The 19,003-nt window shown below is 37.7% G+C and overlaps 1 protein-coding gene across 2 annotated transcripts in view; it reads right to left on the bottom strand.

The window, feature by feature from the left end:
* LOC108701330 (polypeptide N-acetylgalactosaminyltransferase 13) overlaps window positions 1-19,003 on the bottom strand; it is a 152,649-nt gene that overhangs the window by 60,958 nt on the left and 72,688 nt on the right. For both annotated transcript variants that reach the window (XM_018235781.2, XM_018235782.2), the window contains exons 5-7: window positions 17,798-17,968; window positions 8,094-8,211; window positions 4,681-4,861 (exon numbers count right to left, since the gene is read on the bottom strand). In XM_018235781.2, coding sequence (XP_018091270.1) covers window positions 4,681-4,861; window positions 8,094-8,211; window positions 17,798-17,968 — 470 coding nt within the window. The remainder of the gene's footprint in view (window positions 1-4,680; window positions 4,862-8,093; window positions 8,212-17,797; window positions 17,969-19,003) is intronic.

The following is a 19,003-nucleotide window of genomic DNA, read 5'->3' as shown; positions in this document are numbered from 1 at the left end:
TGCACCCTGGTGAGTGCCTACAGGCACCTCCATGATGAATACAGCATTGCCTGTGATAGGCAGCTCTTTATTCATGAGGGGCATGCATTTGCGGCAGGGATTTTGTAAGGGGCTTCTACTGCTTTTATGTACATCTCCTGCTGCACCAGAATTGTTTTTTCTAGTAATGGACCATGCTTGACTGCTTGGAAAGCTACAACTCAGGCTGAGTATTTTCTAGATACCAATAACCGGTCATCATTTTACAAATGAGCAGTTGTTGCTTACTGACAAATCAATATCCAGTCAAGAGCTTATTTTTGCACAGGCAATTTCAACCTAACACAGCAATAATAAGTTATAAATACAACATGATGAAGTATCTCTAGAAAAGTATAACCTATATCAGACAAATGTATCCTCCTCTCAGCCGCTCTTTTTAACTGCAAGTCTCTTTCTCAAGTGTCTAACATGACTATAGAATTAAAAGGAAATCTTCAATGGAAGAAAAATATCCACCATAATACATAGTAACATAGTAACATAGTAAGTAAGGTTGAAAAAAGACACATGTCCATCGCGTTCAACCTTTTTTTTTATTTTTTTTTTTTTTTTATTAACTACCTATCTGCCAGTTGATCCAGAGGAAGGCAAAAAAAAACATCTGAAGCCTCTCCAATTTGCCTTAGAGGGGGAAAAATTCCTTCCTGACTCCAAAATGGCAATCGGACTAGTCCCTGGATCAACTTGTACTATGAGCTATCTCCCATAACCCTGTATTCCCTTACTTGCTAAAAAGCCATCCAACCCCTTCTTAAAGCTATCTAATGTATCAGCCTGTACAACTAATTCAGGGAGAGAATTCCACATCTTCACAGCTCTCACTGTAAAAAACCCCTTCCGAATATTTAGGCGGAACCTCTTTTCTTCTAATCGGAATGGGTGACCTCGTGTCAGCTGGAAAGACCTACTGGTAAATAAAGCATTAGAGAGATTATTATATGATCCCCTTATATATTTATACATAGTCATCATATCACCCCTTAAGCGCCTCTTCTCCAGCGTGAACATCTCCAATTTGGCCAGTCTTTCCTCATAGCTAAGATTTTCAATACCTTTTACCAGCTTAGTTGCCCTTCTCTGTACCCTCTCTAATACAATAATGATCTGTTTGAGTGATGGAGACCAAAACTGTACGGCATATTCTAGATGGGGCCTTACAAGTGCTCTATACAGTGGAAGAATGACCCCCTCCTCCCTTGACTCTATGCCCCTTTTAATACAGCTCAAGCCTTTATTTGCCCTTGATGCTGCATAGCTCCATAGGTCAGAGATAAAGATTATTATAACACAACTGCAAACGCCCAGCTTTAGTCCACAGCCTTTATATTTTTCTTTCTTTCTATGGAAGTCGGCCATTTCTGTAATTTTTTAGCCATATTTTGTTACATTAAAATGTATATGTAACACTAGTATTTTACACACTCAACTATCAGTGTAGATGCAGAGGATATTAGGGAAACTTCATCTTCATCAGTGATCTTATGAGACTATGAATAAAGAGTCTCAACAAGATCTTCTTCATTGAGAATCCTGTCAGTGCTTTTTTAACTTGATTCTCTATATTGGCTTCATCATTACTGAAGAATAGTTTTTTTAGTGTTACCACCTGCACAGTACTATATCAATTTCTGGGTTATTGGACTACAACTCCCATCATGCTTTAACCCTTTCCCTGTTGGATGTTTCACTGGGTTAAGGGTGCATCAGGAAAATCATATTCCTAGGTAATGTCTTCTTTCTAACAGCATAATTTTAAATACAGAAACATACATCCTACTCCATTGGCAGCATGCAACCCTAGAATAGTTTAATAAGTATGGTATTTTTACTCCATCTTGGTGTGGCAATCTGTATAAGGTTGATTTGTGGTATTTGTTATGCTGTATAAAATGTAGGATTTTTCTCTGTAATAAGTCTATATCCTTTTTATAAATTGCAATTGCAATAGGAAGGAGGAAGAAAGCTATGAATTTTGTATTGTTTCAGAAAAGAAAATTATAATCTCACATCACATCAGAAAAAGCAATATTTAAAGCAAACAGAAATAAACTAAAACCTTTTTTTAAAGCAGCTTGAATTAATTTTCAAAAATCATGAGATAGACTTTTGTTCTGAAATGCACCATAAATGTTGGCAAAATACAAATTTTTTTGTTTGTACACCAGGCAGTCACAGGGGAGAGCGGATATTTAATTCCTATTGATTGTTAATCAAGCTTTGGTGGTTCAGTCCTTCTGGCGTAAATCAATAGACATTTAGCTGCAGTCTGAGGAAAGCAGTCGATACATGTAAAACCAATCAGTATTTATGGTTCTGTTAGTAATTCTTATGAAATATGGGCTATTTGCTTTTCTCTTATGAACTAGCAGAGAGTGTGCATTAAGTGAATCTATTGCCTTGTATAAATTTTGGTATAATTGGGCACAGACTCTTGTACTGAATTAAGCCAAAACTCAATGATCAGCTCAGAAATCTGATTGGCAAGTGTTAGAAATACCAGCCATTATATTTCAGAGCAATTTATATGTTGGGATAAGTACAGGTATGGGACCTGTTATCCAGAATGCTTGGGACCTAGGGTTTTCCAGATAACGGATCTTTCTATAATTTAGATCTTCATACCTTGGGGTATATTTATCAAAGAGTGAAGTTAAAGATTGCCACAGTCTGCTAGAGTGAAATTCTGTCACGCTACATTCATTTCTATTGGATTTTGAACTTTCACTTTCACCCATTGATAAATACTCTTTTAAAACCGCATAGAAATGAACGGAGAGTGGCGGAATTTCACTCTAACTTCACTGATAAATATACCCCCTTTAGTTTACTGAAAATCATGTAAACACTAAATAAACCCAATAAGCTGGGTTTGTTTCCAATAAGGATTAATTATATCTTAGTTGGGATCAAGTGCAAGGCATTGTTTTATTATTACAGAGAAAAAGGAAATCATTTTTAAAAATGTGAATTATTTGGATAAAATGGAGTCTATGGGACTTTCCGTAATTCGGAACATTATGGATAACAGGTTTCCAGAAAACAAATCCCATAACTGTAGTTAAACAAAATACACATGGGGTCATTTACGTCTGTTAGCACAGTTGTGGATCTGCATATTTATTCACAGTGAGTTGTGCCAAAATTTATAAAAAGGTATTTGCTTCAAAGGGGGCTTTTTGCACTTCCATATGGTTGTGCTCTTCACCATTCAGTTCTTCCAGCCTGTTGTCCCAAATGGAGCACAGTTGTGCCTCTTGATACAGGAATCCCTGGAGCTACTGCTATATCTAAACCAAGTGACAGCTCCAGTGTTCCCAGAATACTCTGCATCAAATACTATGACACAGTTGTGCTGAATGAATACACACATCACTAGCATACTGAATGCCAAAAATTATGGTCTATAGACTAAGAAAATTCTAACAAAATTGCATCTGATTTGTATCAAAGCATGAGCACAGTTGTACTAATTTTATTGTATCCACAGCAACTGCACCAAGTTCAGCTGCCTCTGTACTGGAATTCAGTGAAAAAAAAATGTGGGGCAAAACATGGTGAATGTTCACTGCACTTGGGATCACAAAGGACCCCTATACAGTTAGAAACTGGAGTTAGTTTGTGTCCTGCAGAAAACAATGGGAACCTCAACAGAAAAAAGCTGAGTCAGGAATGGTCTCATTTCAACCCTAATAATGTTATTTGAACTTTACAGAAGCCAATTTCTGGGTGACTTTTGGAGTACACATTCACAATTTATATATTGTAGCCATTGTTCTGAAAATAAAAAAATACAGTTGTATATATCTGTCTGTAAAATAGATTGATTTCTACTCAGCTTTGGATTTCTGCTGCTGAACGAGTTCATCTGCTAAGAGGAGGAAAATCAGTTCAATATATTTTTTATTTTATGCAAAAAGCATTACTGTATTTCATTTAACTAAAAAAGCAGTTGGAGGTTTCGCTACAAACAAGGAGACAAGGCCATGTTCTCATTTTAGGCACACAAATCTTCCACAGCAGTGTTTTTTATTCTTGGGCAGTGATCACCAACCAGTAGCTCGTGAGCAACATGTTGCTCTCCAACACCTTGGATGTTGCTCTCAGGTTCCTCAAAGCAGGTGCTTGTTTTTAAAATCCAAGCTTCAAAGCAAGTTTTAATTGCATAAAACTTAGTATAGTGCCTAAGTACAGCCTCTTGTAGGCTGCCAGTCCACATAGGGGCTACCAAATAGCCAATCATAGCCCTTATTTGGCACCCCAACTGCCTTTTTTATGCTTATGTTGCTCCCCAACTCTTTTTACATTTGAATGTGGCTCACGTGTTAAAAAAGTTGGGGACCCCTGTTCTTGGGTGAACTGAATTTTGTTTGAGATGAAAAGGGTATAATCATAAAATACATGGGAGACCCATGTTTCATGGCTGACGTTAATGTGTAAATGTGGAATGTGTAAAACTTTGGTGTGGAGCATGATGCATGTGGTACGACAGTTCATACACACGAGAGACTGATGTAATGGAATCTAAGAAACGCAAGTTAAAACTGATAAATGACATTAATAGACAAAATAAAAAGGACACTTGCTTTGGAACACTTTTACATATTATGTGTGTATATGTGAATAAGACATGGGATTCACCTGGAGAAATGATATAGAAAAAGTCTTTAAAATCATCCATCCAGACTTCCGCTAGTCTTCTGTTGTTTTTGTTAATTACGTGACCTGTTCCGCCAGGGAAGGTGTAGGGCGTTGCTTTTCGAAACACGTGGCCAACATGGGAACAAGTCACAATTTCAAGTGATCCGCCACACTGCCAGATCTGAAATTAGAAATACATTTAATTACACATATGCTTTTAAACAGAAAATTCCTTTTTGGTAATGCACATATTTATACCATTTTCCCTCCATTGTCTCACATGGTCACTGCCAGTCTTTATTTTGACTGTATACAGTAAGATCTAGAAAAACACTAAAAATAAACTCTGTGTTGGGAATGTCATTGTTTGTCATAGAGATTTTTATTGACACTTTCTCTCATTTCGCTCTTTCTCTCATTCTTCTACTTGTCCCTCTTTTATATATCAAGACACAAATTAATTTTAAGCACAAATATTACAAAGAACATAAACCTTCTAAAGGTTTAAAGGGGTGGTTTACCTTAACGCTAACTTCTAATATGTTATAAATGGCCAATTCTAAGCAAATTTTCAACTGGTCTTCATTATTTATTTTTTATGGGTTTTTTTTCATTATTTGCCTTCTTCTGACTCTTTCCAGCTTTCAAATGGGGGGGTCACTGACCTCATCTAAAAAATAAATGCTCTGCAAGGCTACTTTTTCTTACTCATCTTTCTATCCAGGCCCTTTCCTTTTCTTACTGCAGTCTCTTGTTCAAATCAATGGTCACTAGCGTAATTTGAGCCCTAGCAACCAGATTGCTGAAATTGCAAGATGGAGAGCTGCTGAATAAAAAGCTAAATAACTCATCAAAAACTACAAAAATGAAAAAAAATTAAAACTAATTGCAGAATATCACTCTCTACATGATACTAAAACTTAATTCAAAGGTGAACAACCCCTTTAATTGTGTTATGAATATATGTATTTACTTTCAGTCTAACTAAAGGATCAAGCCCAATATTTTCTTCCATCACTATTAACAGAAAGAAAAAAAAAAAGGTTGTGTCTATATTATTTGTTTTACATAGTGAATAAAGTACCCCCGTTTGTAAAATATACGGATATTATTAGTTACCAAGGAGTTCCAAGGCCATATGAAAAAGCACGAGGCTGAGTGCTTTTATACAGGATATGGAACTCCGAGGTAACTTTTAATATTTTCATATTTTGCAACAGGGGGTACTTTATTTATTACAATACAAGTTTGTATGAGTCATGTGACAGCAATGACATCACTAAGCTCTGATTATAACCGATGACATCACTAAGCACCATTTATATGGATATAATTTACAGGATATTCATGGCTCTTGTGTATTATATAAATATACAGGTATGGGACCTCATATCCAGAATGCTCGGGACCTGGGGTTTTCCGGATAACGGATCTTTCTGTAATTTGGGTCTTCATGCCTTATGTCTGCTAGAAATTCATTTAAACATTAAATAAACCCAATAGGCTGTTTTTGCTTCCAATAAGGATTAATTATATCTTAGTTGGGATCAAGTACAAGGTACTGTTTTATTATTACAGAGAAAACGGAAATCATTTTTAAAAATTTGGATTATTTGGACAAAATGGGAGACAGCCATTTCGTAATTTGGAGCTTTCTGGATATCGGGTTTCCGGACAAGGGATCCGATACCTGTACTATAATTAATAAGTAAGTTGGAGAGGGTATACATTACTCTTTGCCCACTATAAGGATGCATCACAAATGGGGCTCATACTCAGTTACATTGTTTATCTACACCCTCATCCTCTCTACAACCCTGTCCTAATGTCTATTTTTGTTGTTGTAAAGTATGAGAAGTGGTTTGGTTAGAAATGATTGGGGTCTGGTCAGGGGGATTGCAGGCATAGCTGGGTACCTTGTAGCAAAGTATGGACGGATATCTGTAAATGTCCACATTTCCATTCTAGTAATGCTGGAAATAGGGTTGCCACCTATCTGGTTTTAACCGGCCAGTCAGGCTTTCGGGAGGGCAGTCTAGGTGAAAACTGCCTGTTTGGATTTCCAAGTTAGGAAATCCAGAGAGGGTTTTAAAATGAATGGTGCAGTGATCAGTCAATTGGCGATTGCCACATTCCCACTTCAAATGTCACAGGCACACCCCCAGGCCTGCGTCTGCCCTGTGATATCATCTGCCTGCCCCCAACATCACTGGTACTGCCCCTGACGTCACCCTAGTTGGAAAGCAGTGCCACCATCAGTAGGTTACAGTCGGGCCGCATGGCAGAGGTGTAACCAAAAGTTATAAAAGTTTATAATTCAAAATAGGTCAATTCAAAGTTGCTTGGAACAGGTCAATTTATGACAAAGTAAAAGTTGTTTTGGATGAATTACCCTTTAAAATCAAGCTGTTGCAGCACACATCAATGCATATTTATATAAGGCACAAACAGTATATAACTCTTAGTGTCTGTGTCACAGTGGCAGTTAATGAGCCATAAATTAATTTTTTGTTCCCCCTCCCCAAATGGAAGAGTATGTGAGACTCACATTTTGTTGCTATGAACATATTGATATTTTCTCTTTATTCTGAAATGAAAGAGACGTGAATCTAGGAGGCAGCGTGTATCTAAGGGCCAGGCGGATTAGCATTCAGCTCTCTCCATCCAAACATCCAATTAACCTAACATGCTCCTCTTCATGCCGACAAGGTGCTCTTCATGCAAGGTAAAGCAATTTCCAATGCTCACCTCTTAAACCTTCCTTTTGTACATAGAATGTTCCTTCATTTCACAGGGGAGGCTCAACAGGGAACTACAGCATACAGAGCCATAGTTTTAAAGGGAAAGATTGCCATTTCATTAGTAACCTCAATGTGCCTTTCATGTTTTCTTGCAGAAATTTAGGTCTGAATTTCCAAACTTCAAATCTATTTGATTTGAATCTGTTTGAATTTGACTACAAAGTTGATTTTTTCTGTATTTTTTTTATTGGTACTTTCAGCACAGTTTTTTTTATACTTTTTTATAAATATGGGGGGGTTGAATAATTTACAATAGAATGCAATAGTTACTGTTGTTTTTGTTTTAAAATCCACTAATTGTGTTGTAGATTTTTTTTATAAATATTGTATTAAAATTCAAACAAATATTTAGCAAGGAAGCCAGGGCCAGATAGGCGGCGCAACAGGGCTTGGGGATGAATTAGGCCAGTTTTAATGAATAATCTGGGTATTATGAGAATTGTAGTTTGGAGGGGTTCTACAGACTGTTGTGGGGTATGGGACCAAAGTCAAGGGATTGTATGACTATCCCATTCAATAAATTTAGAATGTTCTACATTTATGGCAAGAAAAAAAATCATCAACCCATACAAATATAATAAACCCCCTAATAATATAATATTCAGTATTTACCCTAAAAGACATTTCCAGATTCTCTCCTCCCCAAATATCCATTCCGGAATCGTAGGTTCCAAGCTCTTCAAAGTAATTTTTGTCAATTGAGAAAAGGCCTCCTGCCATGGTAGGTGTCCTGAAAGAGGGAAAGGAGAACATATTACTTTAATAGTGATTAGCATAGTATGCTTAAATCTATGTTGAACTGCTATAGTAAATTTCATTTTCTAAAGTATTTTGAGGTTCTCTCACATTCTCTCACATTTTCTTACTGTTTTTTGTATGGATTACAGATGCCAGCATACTTTAACCCTTGATAATGTGTTCAGGTATTCTGTAAATCGTAGTAAAGTGGTTAGATCCCCCACATATTATAGGTAGCTCAGAAAAGTCCAGGTCCATGCTAACACAGCCAGAGTAGGTAATGGAATACCAGAGTTTCCAGCGCTTCATGCTTAGAAAATGTGAGCACAAGTAAAAGGCAGAGACTTCAGAATACAGTTTGAGGAGAAGTGTATCTCATGATAAATCCAATGCAGGCTATAGATAAATCTGAAATTAAATGAGGAGATAACCTTTTCTCAGCTAATTGAATTTATTCCATAAGGTAACCATGATCAAATTTACCTTTTATGGCCCCTAAGATGCAGTTCTGCAATGCCCTTTAAAAAATTCGATGTCATCTCATCTCTAGGATTGAATATTCTTGGATTGACACATTTAATAATTATACTTCACCCAAAAGTCCCCAAATGATATCCTTAAGTCACATAGAAGAGTGGGAAGCTAAGTTACTACCTAAGTGCTTCTTTTTAGTCACCTAAAAATAGGGTGAATATACCAAATATAGCACTCTCTAATTATGTTGTGGCTAACCTTTGTCAATTCATATATATATATATATATATATATATATATATATATATATATATATATATATATATATATATATATATATATATATATATATGAATATATATGAATATATATAATATTATATATATATATATATATATATATATATATATATATATATATATATATATATATATATATATATATATATGAGCAAAGAATACATAGGGCAGCAAATATATATATATATATATATATATATATATTATATATATATATATGAGCAAAGAATACATAGGGCAGCAAATACAGTACATATAATTAATCCTAATCTCACTCTAACTGACCTTCAAACTGGTATATCTAGGCAAGCAAGTTGACATTTTCCCCAGTTCTCACCCTAACCTTGGGCATTTCCAAAAGTTATCTAATAATATAGTGCTGTGGATTATCCAACTATATAAAGAAGAATATTCAGAATATGTAGAGTATCATGTTATGCAGCACCCTACTCTAAGACAGGTAATCACAGTATCACATAGGAATGAAAGAAAACAGATAAACAAATTAAATAGTATGTCTTACTATATTGTAAGCTCTTATGATCAGGGCCCTCTTTGCCTACTGAATCAATCAGTATTTGTGTAATTAATACATGCACCCTTCTGTATAATATGTTGGCATTTTATAAATACTTGTCAATAATAATAATAATATTATTAATAATAATATTAAAAATAATAATGCAGTAATAAGAACATGGATTACATTTGAACTAAATTTAACAGGTTTCCATAACCAACCATAAAGCTTTGAAGAATATTGGAAATGAACCATGACCTAAATGGATCAAAATGCAAAGTCTGGATGGCTTAGAAAGAACGCATTCTGTATGATAAACAGTGATGGCATAAAGCTCCATACATATTGACACAACATATTTTCCTTTATCTTGCAGCAGAGGGTGCTGAGCATCTATGTATGGCTTCTTGGCAACGCAATGCACTTCACAACCGTAGTCTATGTCAAAACAATGTAAACGAGCTTTGAAATGAATGTGTACATACACTGTAGGCTACTGTAATGTATAAAGAAAGCTAAACATAAATAAATAATAGACTAATCGTTAAGAGGAAGCATTATTTAATGGTATGCTTATCATTACTCATTATGTCTCCAGCATATTATCAAGGGATAAAGCATGATGGAAGCTGTAGTCCAGCAATCATTACAATGTATTCCTAAAGCAACACTGCATATTCAGACTTTTTCTTCTGTTCAATATGAGGGACACTCAAACTGACATGTCAGCTCACCCAGAACTCTTGACAATTAACCTGATTTAATCAACCCCCCACACACACATTTTTTACTTATATTGGAGGACTTCAGGTGAAGATTCTGTGCATTTTAATGGAGGGGACAGAATAGGTTTTGGTTGCAAATTAATAACAGTGGACAGCAAACCTTGTCCTGCGGGTGACCAAGTGAGAGGGGTTAAAACAGGGAGACTTCCAAAAATATGGGTAAGTTGATATGTCTGTAATTGGTCATCCTCAATAACAGCCCAGTCACTTCGGGGCACATTTACTTTTGGTTGAATATCGAGGGTTAATTAACCCTCAATATTCGACCCTCAAAGTAAAATCCTTTGACTTCGAATATCAAAGTCGAAGGATTTACTGCAAATGCTTAGATCGAGCGAAAATTAGTTCGATCAAACGATTAAATCCTTCGAATCAAACGATTCGAAGGATTTTAATCCATCGATCAAACGATTTTCCTTCGATCAAAAAAAGCTTAGAAAGCTTATGGGGAAGGTCCCCATAGGCTAACATTGGTGCTCGGTAGGTTTTAGGTGGCGAAGTATGTAGTCAAAGTTTTTTTTAAAGAGACAGTACTTCGACTATCGAATGGTAGAATAGTCGAACGATTTTTAATTCGAATCATTTGATTCGAAGTTGTAGTAGAAAGTCGGAGTAGCCAATTATATGGTTGAAGTAGCCAAAAAAAAACTTTGAAATTCGAAGTATTTTTCATTCTAATCCTTCACTCGAGCTTAGTAAGTGTGCCCCCTAGTGTCAGTAATTTGCACCCAAATTATTTGATTATCATACCACTGAAAAGCATAGAGGTTTCACCCAATATCCCCATAAGCAAACTAAACAGAGTACAATCATGGGACATGACCTGGGAGGAGCATGGTCGGTTGCGTCTGAACAGGGGCATGGTTGGTGGTGGAGTAGGCATGGCCAGTGCACCCACATTCCTTTTAGATTTGAGTTGTTATCTCTGGTCCAATAAAAAACATAGTGAAAACATGGTGGGTAAGTGTTTTGAAGTTAAAGTACCCTAACTGGTTTGTTTTTAAAGAAATAGGGTGCTAGACCATAGTAAACAGCTACCAATTATATACCTGTTTCTTCCCCTTTAAGTTCCTTTTCAATTATTCAGCAAAGTAAATTCTCCCATGACAGATGATAAACTACAACTCCCAGCATCCCATTGGCCATCCAGTAGTCATTGTTGAAGATTTTTAGTTTGTGTGTCACTAACAGTGTTGCTTCCTGCAGCAAAAAGTTCTGCAAGCTCAGTGCTCAAACATAGTTACATAGTTACATAGTTAAATCGGGTTGAAAAAAGACAGAGTCCATCAAGTCCAGGCCCTCCAAATGAAAACCCAGCATCCATACACACACCCCTCCCTACTTTCACATAAATTATATATACCTATATCTATACTTACTATAGAATTTAGTATCACAATAGCCGTCCAAGCCATTCTTAAAGGCATTAACTGAATCAGCCATCACAACATCACCCGGCAGTGCATTCCACAACCTCACTGTCCTGACTGTGAAGAACCCCCTACGTTGCTTCAAATGAAAGTTCTTTTCTTCTAGTCTAAAGGGGTGGCCTCTGGTACGGTGATCCACTTTATGGGTAAAAAGGTCCCCTGCTATTTGTCTATAATGTCCTCTAATGTACTTGTAAAGTGTAATCATGTCCCCTCGCAAGTGCCTTTTTTCCAGTGAAAACAACCCCAACCTTGACTGTCTACCCTCATAATTTAAGTCTTCCATCCCTCTAACCAGTTTAGTTGCATGAGAACGAGAGAATGAGAAACATGGCGTGAAAAATAAATCCTTTACTGGCAATAAACTCTATATATCCTGTAAATACAGCAGCAATCTTTAGTGCATTTATAATTTAAGTTCCCTTTAATACAAGGTAATAACATTGTAAAGGACATGACTTTATTTCTACTTTTCGCTAAAAAGTAATTCTGAGCATTCCCAGCCTTTATAAATTATTCACAAGTTATTCGAGGATTTCAAAATCATTTTCTAATCTTCACCGTGCTTGGCACACACTGTAACTGCACTACAGCCACCCAATCAAATAAAGAAAATGAATACCGTGCAGCTGAACCCAATATAATGTGCTCACCTTCATTACTTTGATTCACAGCCACCATAAACTAAAAAACCCCTTTACCGGTTAAAACTATTTATGCAGCACTGGCTTACTGGTGGGCCTAGGTGTCAGTGGGCTTTCCTGCTTCTAGCTATTTGGCCTATTTCATTTTTATTCCTTATTTATGTATAGGAGTAAAGAGGCAAGATAAAGGCAAATTTACTAAGTGCCAAAAATTCGCCAGCGACGGCTTTTCAGGCAGTGCAACACTTCGCCAGACGAAAATTTGCTCAGACAACGCTGATTCACTAACATGCGAAGTTGCGTCCAGGGCACTGAACGCTGGCGAAGTTGCGCTAGTGTTAATTTGGCAAGCAGAGCGAAGTTGCGCTAGCGTTGACTAATTTGCATACTTTTTTTGGGAAGTTAAAGTTGAATGGACGTATATGTTGCAGCAAATACATTACACAAGCCCACGGAAGCTTAATAAAGAAAATAGAGTTATATTGCCCTACACATGAGCCCAGTGTATACTTTATGTGCCATATGTTAGGAAATGTAAGGATGAAGCCGGTTACCCCCCAAAAAAAATTAAGCTCTTTCTGCAGCCTATCATCCTGAAAAAAGGAAAAGACGCCAGTGTTTTTTGAGACATTTTCAACTAAATTTTGAGGAAGTCCTATCTACTCTATTGCACTGGTCTGAGGAGGCAAAGGCAAGTCTGGCACAAGAGGTAACGTTCAGTTAAATCCGCATCTTAGTGAATTTGCGCAGTTACGTCCCTTCGCCAGAGCACAACTTCGTCTGGCGATTGAGTGTGAATGTGTGCCAGCGTCAGTCTCTTTCGCTAGTGTAGTGACGCCGGCGCCCGTTAGTAAATCGGCAAGTAGCGAAATAACGTCACGCTGGAATTTTCATCAGCGCTAGTCACTTCGCCCTTTACTAAATTTGCCCCATAGATGGAAGGATAGATTATAGTAAAGAAACTAGAACAATACATAGGTTGAGTGAGTAGGAAAAACTCTGGAGAGTGGGCCTATGGCAGTGGCATAATTATAGAGGAAAGGCAAGCACTTCACCACTTCTTGCTGTGCAAATAATCCTTTATTTTAGTCAGTTTTACCACTCCTGTGAAATTTTGCTGAAGTGTTGACGTGGCCGTATGTCTAAGGATTAGCACCACTGTATGCAACAACACCTGAAGAGTGTAAGTAGTGTTCCCCATATATCTTAATTATAATTATAGAGGAAGCAGATGTGGAGGGCTAGGGAACAGGGGGTCCTGGACTGCAGGGTCTGCTTCATCTATATTTCTATATTTCCTTCCATCAAGCATGGAGAGCGGATACAATGAGCGGTAGACACCGGCAAAGATCGGGGAGTGGGTGGTGGAGAGTGGATGGGTGAGAGGAAAGGGGGGGACAGGGGTTAGGCAGGGATCTCTTTTCACCAGGCCCCTCTGTAGTATTTTTTTGCTGGGGAGCCCCAGTGCACATTATTTAGCTATGGTCTAAGACAGTGCTGTCCAACTGGTGCCCCCTCCTTGTGTGGCCTCCATATGAAAGTCTGCTGTGACTGCTTACCTTGTGTAACTTTTAAAAGGTATCAATACTGAGATTAACTGGCCCCTGCATTGTTTAGCCCTCAAACTCAGACTGTAATACCCCCTGCATTGTTCACCCCTCAGAGCCAGACTGGAAGTGGCCACATTGTTCACCTGTTCACACCTCATACAAACTGCTGGAGGGCACCAGCACTGTCACTGTATGTAGTACAGTTTGAACATCTTAGAGTGGTCCTGCTCTGTTCTGCCTGCCCTATGCTCAGTGTCAGCCATAGTTGCCATTCTGCTTAAGAGCTGGGATAACCAGTAGTTCAATCTCACATGAGCCTGCAGCTTTCTTTTAGACAGAGGAGAAACTGCACACAGACACCATGCTTCTCTTGCTTCAAGAAGACATAACTTTATTAACACTTCTGCAGTAGCAGACAAAGATCGTGTCACATGACACAGTGTCAGTATTAGATTACTATGGGACCTGTATGTATGGTTGCCACCTGGCTAGTATTTTACCAGTCTGGCCAGTAAAAATGATGGTTGATCCCAATGTTATTAATAGGTTAAAAAGATAAATATATAGGAAGGCCGGTATTTTTTTCCAGAAAAGGTGGCAACTCTACCTGTATGAGAGCACTCACATTAATACAGTACATATCTTAACAGCCATACTCTGCCTGCCCTATATTCCTTGTGTGCCATACTCGACCTGTGGAACATGACCCCTGAGGTGTTGTATTGTCCACAGGGGAGGAGGCATATGGATTTAAGGGTATGTTTTAATACAATCTACATGTTTCACGTATGAGTGATGAGTAATAACATATGAGTGATGAGCAGCAATTATTTTATTTTTGGTGTGCTATCACATCAATGTGCATATGGTCTTAAAAGTTCTTGTGGTAACATGGGTGTAATTTATAGGATGTATAAAAATTCAAGTGGTAAAAGCAGGAAAAATCAAACCTGCCCGATACATACCTGGCTGATTTTTGGCCAGAGATCTATTAGGGAGACCTGTCAGAAGCCCCCAAACATGACCAGATAAGCTGCCGAATCTGTCTAAAGGACTGAAATCGGCAGCTTTATTCTGCCCATGTATGGCCAACCCTAGGGTAGAAATGCTACACATACGGGGGAATGAAATTAAAGTCACAAATAGCAAAACAATTAGCATCAATAACACTAAAAATCCACATCTCGCAATGCAATATTGTTCCTTAAACTGTTATTGTATTGCAAATTTCGAAGGTGTCATATTTTTTCGAGCAAACATTACAACTTTTTCAGGAAGACATTTTTTATTGACTGCGCAACGGTCTTCCACTGTCGGAAGTGGTCACTAAACAGTTTCCGGATTTGCAAAAGCCATATAAAATTCACACAAAGCTAGTGATGGGCGAATTTGCGCGATGTGCCGCCAGCGAATAAATTCGCGAAACGGCCACGAAAATTCGCAGCAAAAATTTGCCGGCGTCAAAAAATAATTTTTTCGCCGTTTCGCGAAATTCGCTAATTTTTCTGCAAAACGGCGCAAATTCCCCCATCACTACACAAAGCAAAATTCAGCATGCCAAAATACTGTACATGCTCTTAAACCTACAATTTCTTATACTGGTAGCTAGTGCCAATTGGCAAGATGCAGCACATGACCAGGCTGTAAGTACACTGTGCATTGAATTTTTTATGAACTTCTTACATGACCACAATTATGACCAAGGAACAAAAAGCGTTACATGCTAAACACTTTTCAGTGATTTTCAAGCATTGAGTTATAATGGAATCTTGCGGGGGGGAATGCTGAATTGTGGTGAAAAGGGCATCTTATACCAATGTTTTGCACTTTGCACAGAGTCTTATTAGTAAATGAGGTTCATTAAGTTCTGTATACTAACTATGGTCATAATCCAGGATCATTTTCAAAATTCAGAGTTGGCAAAGATGAGGCAATGTAATAGCCAGCCACAAATGTAATAAAAACTTGCAAAAGTCTAATTTTTATTGCATTAATAAAATGAAAATGTTGCTAATTTATTAGCACACTGTAATAATAAGTGTAATAAGGACCACTAAACATTACTGCATTGTACATTTTGCTTGTGTGTTGTGCTTTTTTAACAACCTGCTGAAAGTAGCTGTTTTTTTATTATTAATTTCTCAGAAAATAACATATTTAGTAGGAGATTTTATTATATACACTGCATGTTGATGCCATCTGAAAAATAGTTATTTTTCCTTGCAGTGCAAAAAGGAAAAATTATTCAGTTAATTATTCTCACTTTAGTATTTAGCCTAGCCTAAATTGAGTTCCGTGCTCTGGTCATTTTGGGAAAAGATGTTTTTGGTTTTGTAAAATTACCAAAATTGTATTATAGACATAGTGTATTATGTATATAATAGTGTATAGTGTATTTACTTTTATTATATACTGTACATTCATTTAAGAATCATTATTATGTTTGGACACTAGAAAATGTGGAGCAGAGCAGGTGTTCTCCAGCAATTGGACAGTAGATGGGGATAAAAGCTGGGAGCTGCCCCCATGTTAGATGTTAGGTTAGGAGAGCTAGCAAGGAGGTGCTCTAGACCTCTTTGGCTGATATACCACTGAGAAATGTCATAATGCATAAGGGTCTGAGGAAATAAACTGCAAGCGAGATGCTAAGGTGAGAATGGAAACCACCATTAATTAGTAGCCAGGCCAGCTAGATATATAGAACATTTTGTGTAGCTCACCTTAGCCTGAGAGATTCAGGAATATGGTAGAAAGCTGAGCAGAGTGGGGCTATTAGATATCCTTTAAACCATTGTCAGTAACAACCGTTATTGTGTGTGTTAACTTGAGTCAAACACACATGGGCAAACAGGGCATCTGTGGAAGAAGAGTGCAGTTGGGTGAGCTTCAAGGTGCAACCATGTCCGATTGATACCTTGTCCTGCTTCTGTATCACATCTGAGGCCATGTGAGCAACATTGGTTAGGTAGTAAATCTTATGAGAAAGTAATAGTGATCCTAACTTCAACTGCACAGTTTGTGTGCAGTACCACTGTGGTGTTGGCAAGGGTAAACCAGCCTCAAGTCTAATTACACTCCAAACAATTAATAAGATGTTTTAGGGAGTAATTTAAACTCCTAGTTCTGAATCCATTAGGAACTGATATGCATTCCCAAGGTAATGGGCCAACATTGATTGCAACATAAATACTTAGAGTGTTCTAGAGCTAAGAAGGGACATTGTGAGCTTTCAATTGAAGCCAGCATCGGAATTTCGTGAATTTATTCCCCGATTGTGAAAATCGCTGATTCACCGCTAATTCTCGTCTGGCGAAAAATATTCACCCGTCACTAGCGATCAGTCATAAATGCTATAGAAGGCTGTGATGGCTCTGACAGTGCCAGCAAAAAGCTTGCTTACTCGGAAAGGGAAGGCAATTGACACATAGTAAATATGTCAACTTTTTGTACTTCAACATTAAGTGCCTGCCAGGAATTGGCAGTTTTGTTATGTGAACAGACACATCAGAAATGGAAGCAATTATATCAGACTCCACCACTGGAGGTGAAATACACTTACAAACACTAGGAAGACTTTTGATTTAGAAATGCTTGTTGTGCTTCCTTAGACAGCTTATCGATTCTAGACCAAGATCATCAACATAGAACAACAAATCACAGAGTAAAAGTAAAACACTTGTTCATGTGTTCAGATCACTCAGGGAATCAGTTGCAGCTATTTAACACTGTGCCACAGTGCACCTTAACTACTTAAAAGTTTTTGGCCAAACAACAACACAAATTTCCCAGGATTAACCAAATCTGTCTCTTGATTAATCTTAAACCTGACAAAGAAGATGAAAAAGAACCAGGTACAGGCCTAAATCTTAGGTTTACCTTACTGGCAAAGTTCTGTCTCCTTTCCTTCTGTCCATTTCTCTCTGTGGAACAGGATACCAGCGGAAATTCAGCTTCCAGTTAAATCCACCATAAGTCATGTCGGATCCAGCCATATACTCAAAGGTGTCATCACTTATGACGTCGATTATGGGACAAACAACCGTTTTACTGAAGAAAACAGAGATGCACTGAATCAAATTCTGAGGATTTATTTTATATTCATAAGTGATTTAGTCATGAATGTCACTGAGCAATATCTTATAGAACATGGAACTCACAGATTTCCATAAAATTGTCTTTTTGCTCCCCTAGTTCTCCAGAGAGGGCATGGCCATCTTAATTACAGATTTGAGTCTCATCCTTGCTGGCTCCACATTATTCATCTCAATATGGATATTGGGATTACTGTGCAATTTGTATTTACAAAAATTACATTGTTATACTGTATAGTATGTGTTTTTGCTGAGATCTGTTACTCCCCTTTGTCCTTACTTTTTCACTTCCACCAAATAACTAGTACACAGCCAATTGCGAAGGGAAGGTTACAGTTGTTTGTTAACATTGATATTTAATATAAATTATTACAGAATCAATAATAACTTTTTGTAGCAGGACTACTTGTACCACAACATTAAAGCAGTAGTAAACCAATGCCCATATCCTCCCATAAGACCATCCCTGAGTTTGGGCCTAAAGCCTAGTTTCTGACTCCTCTCAAAGTCCTCAAAAGAGGATATTCATTTTCTCTTAGCTCCAGGCCTACCATCTCACCTTGCTTAATGACCATTTGATTCACTCTTGGGGCTCAGAGTCAATTGCAACAAAAACCTATGAGCAGGGAGGGCAACAATAACTGCTGCTGTGCTCCTTGTCCTTTACCTGTTCAGGTAACTTCCAGACCCCTCTTTAAGCACCTAACCCAGGAATCCCATCAAGGGAATGGGGCCAGTCCTACTTGCACTCCCTGGCAATAGGGGCTCTAAACACTGTTTACTAGCCACACTCAAATGAGCTCCTGCTGGCAACAGTAGACCTGAGTCTCCACTTATTTTGGCAGAATGGAATGCTCTGCAGGTATAATGCCTGTGACTCTACTCATTATAGGACTGTACATTACAATGGTCCCTATCCAGACTAGGATTGTACAGAGGAAACCACCGCAAATTGAATTAGAGGAATTGTATTCCTACCCAATATCTTTGA

The sequence above is a fragment of the Xenopus laevis genome, chromosome 9_10L, assembly GCF_017654675.1.
Source record: "Xenopus laevis strain J_2021 chromosome 9_10L, Xenopus_laevis_v10.1, whole genome shotgun sequence".
NCBI classification, from domain to species: domain Eukaryota; kingdom Metazoa; phylum Chordata; class Amphibia; order Anura; family Pipidae; genus Xenopus; species Xenopus laevis.
The sequence above is the reverse complement of the archived record's forward strand: the minus strand, read 5'-3'. Positions and strand labels throughout refer to the sequence as shown.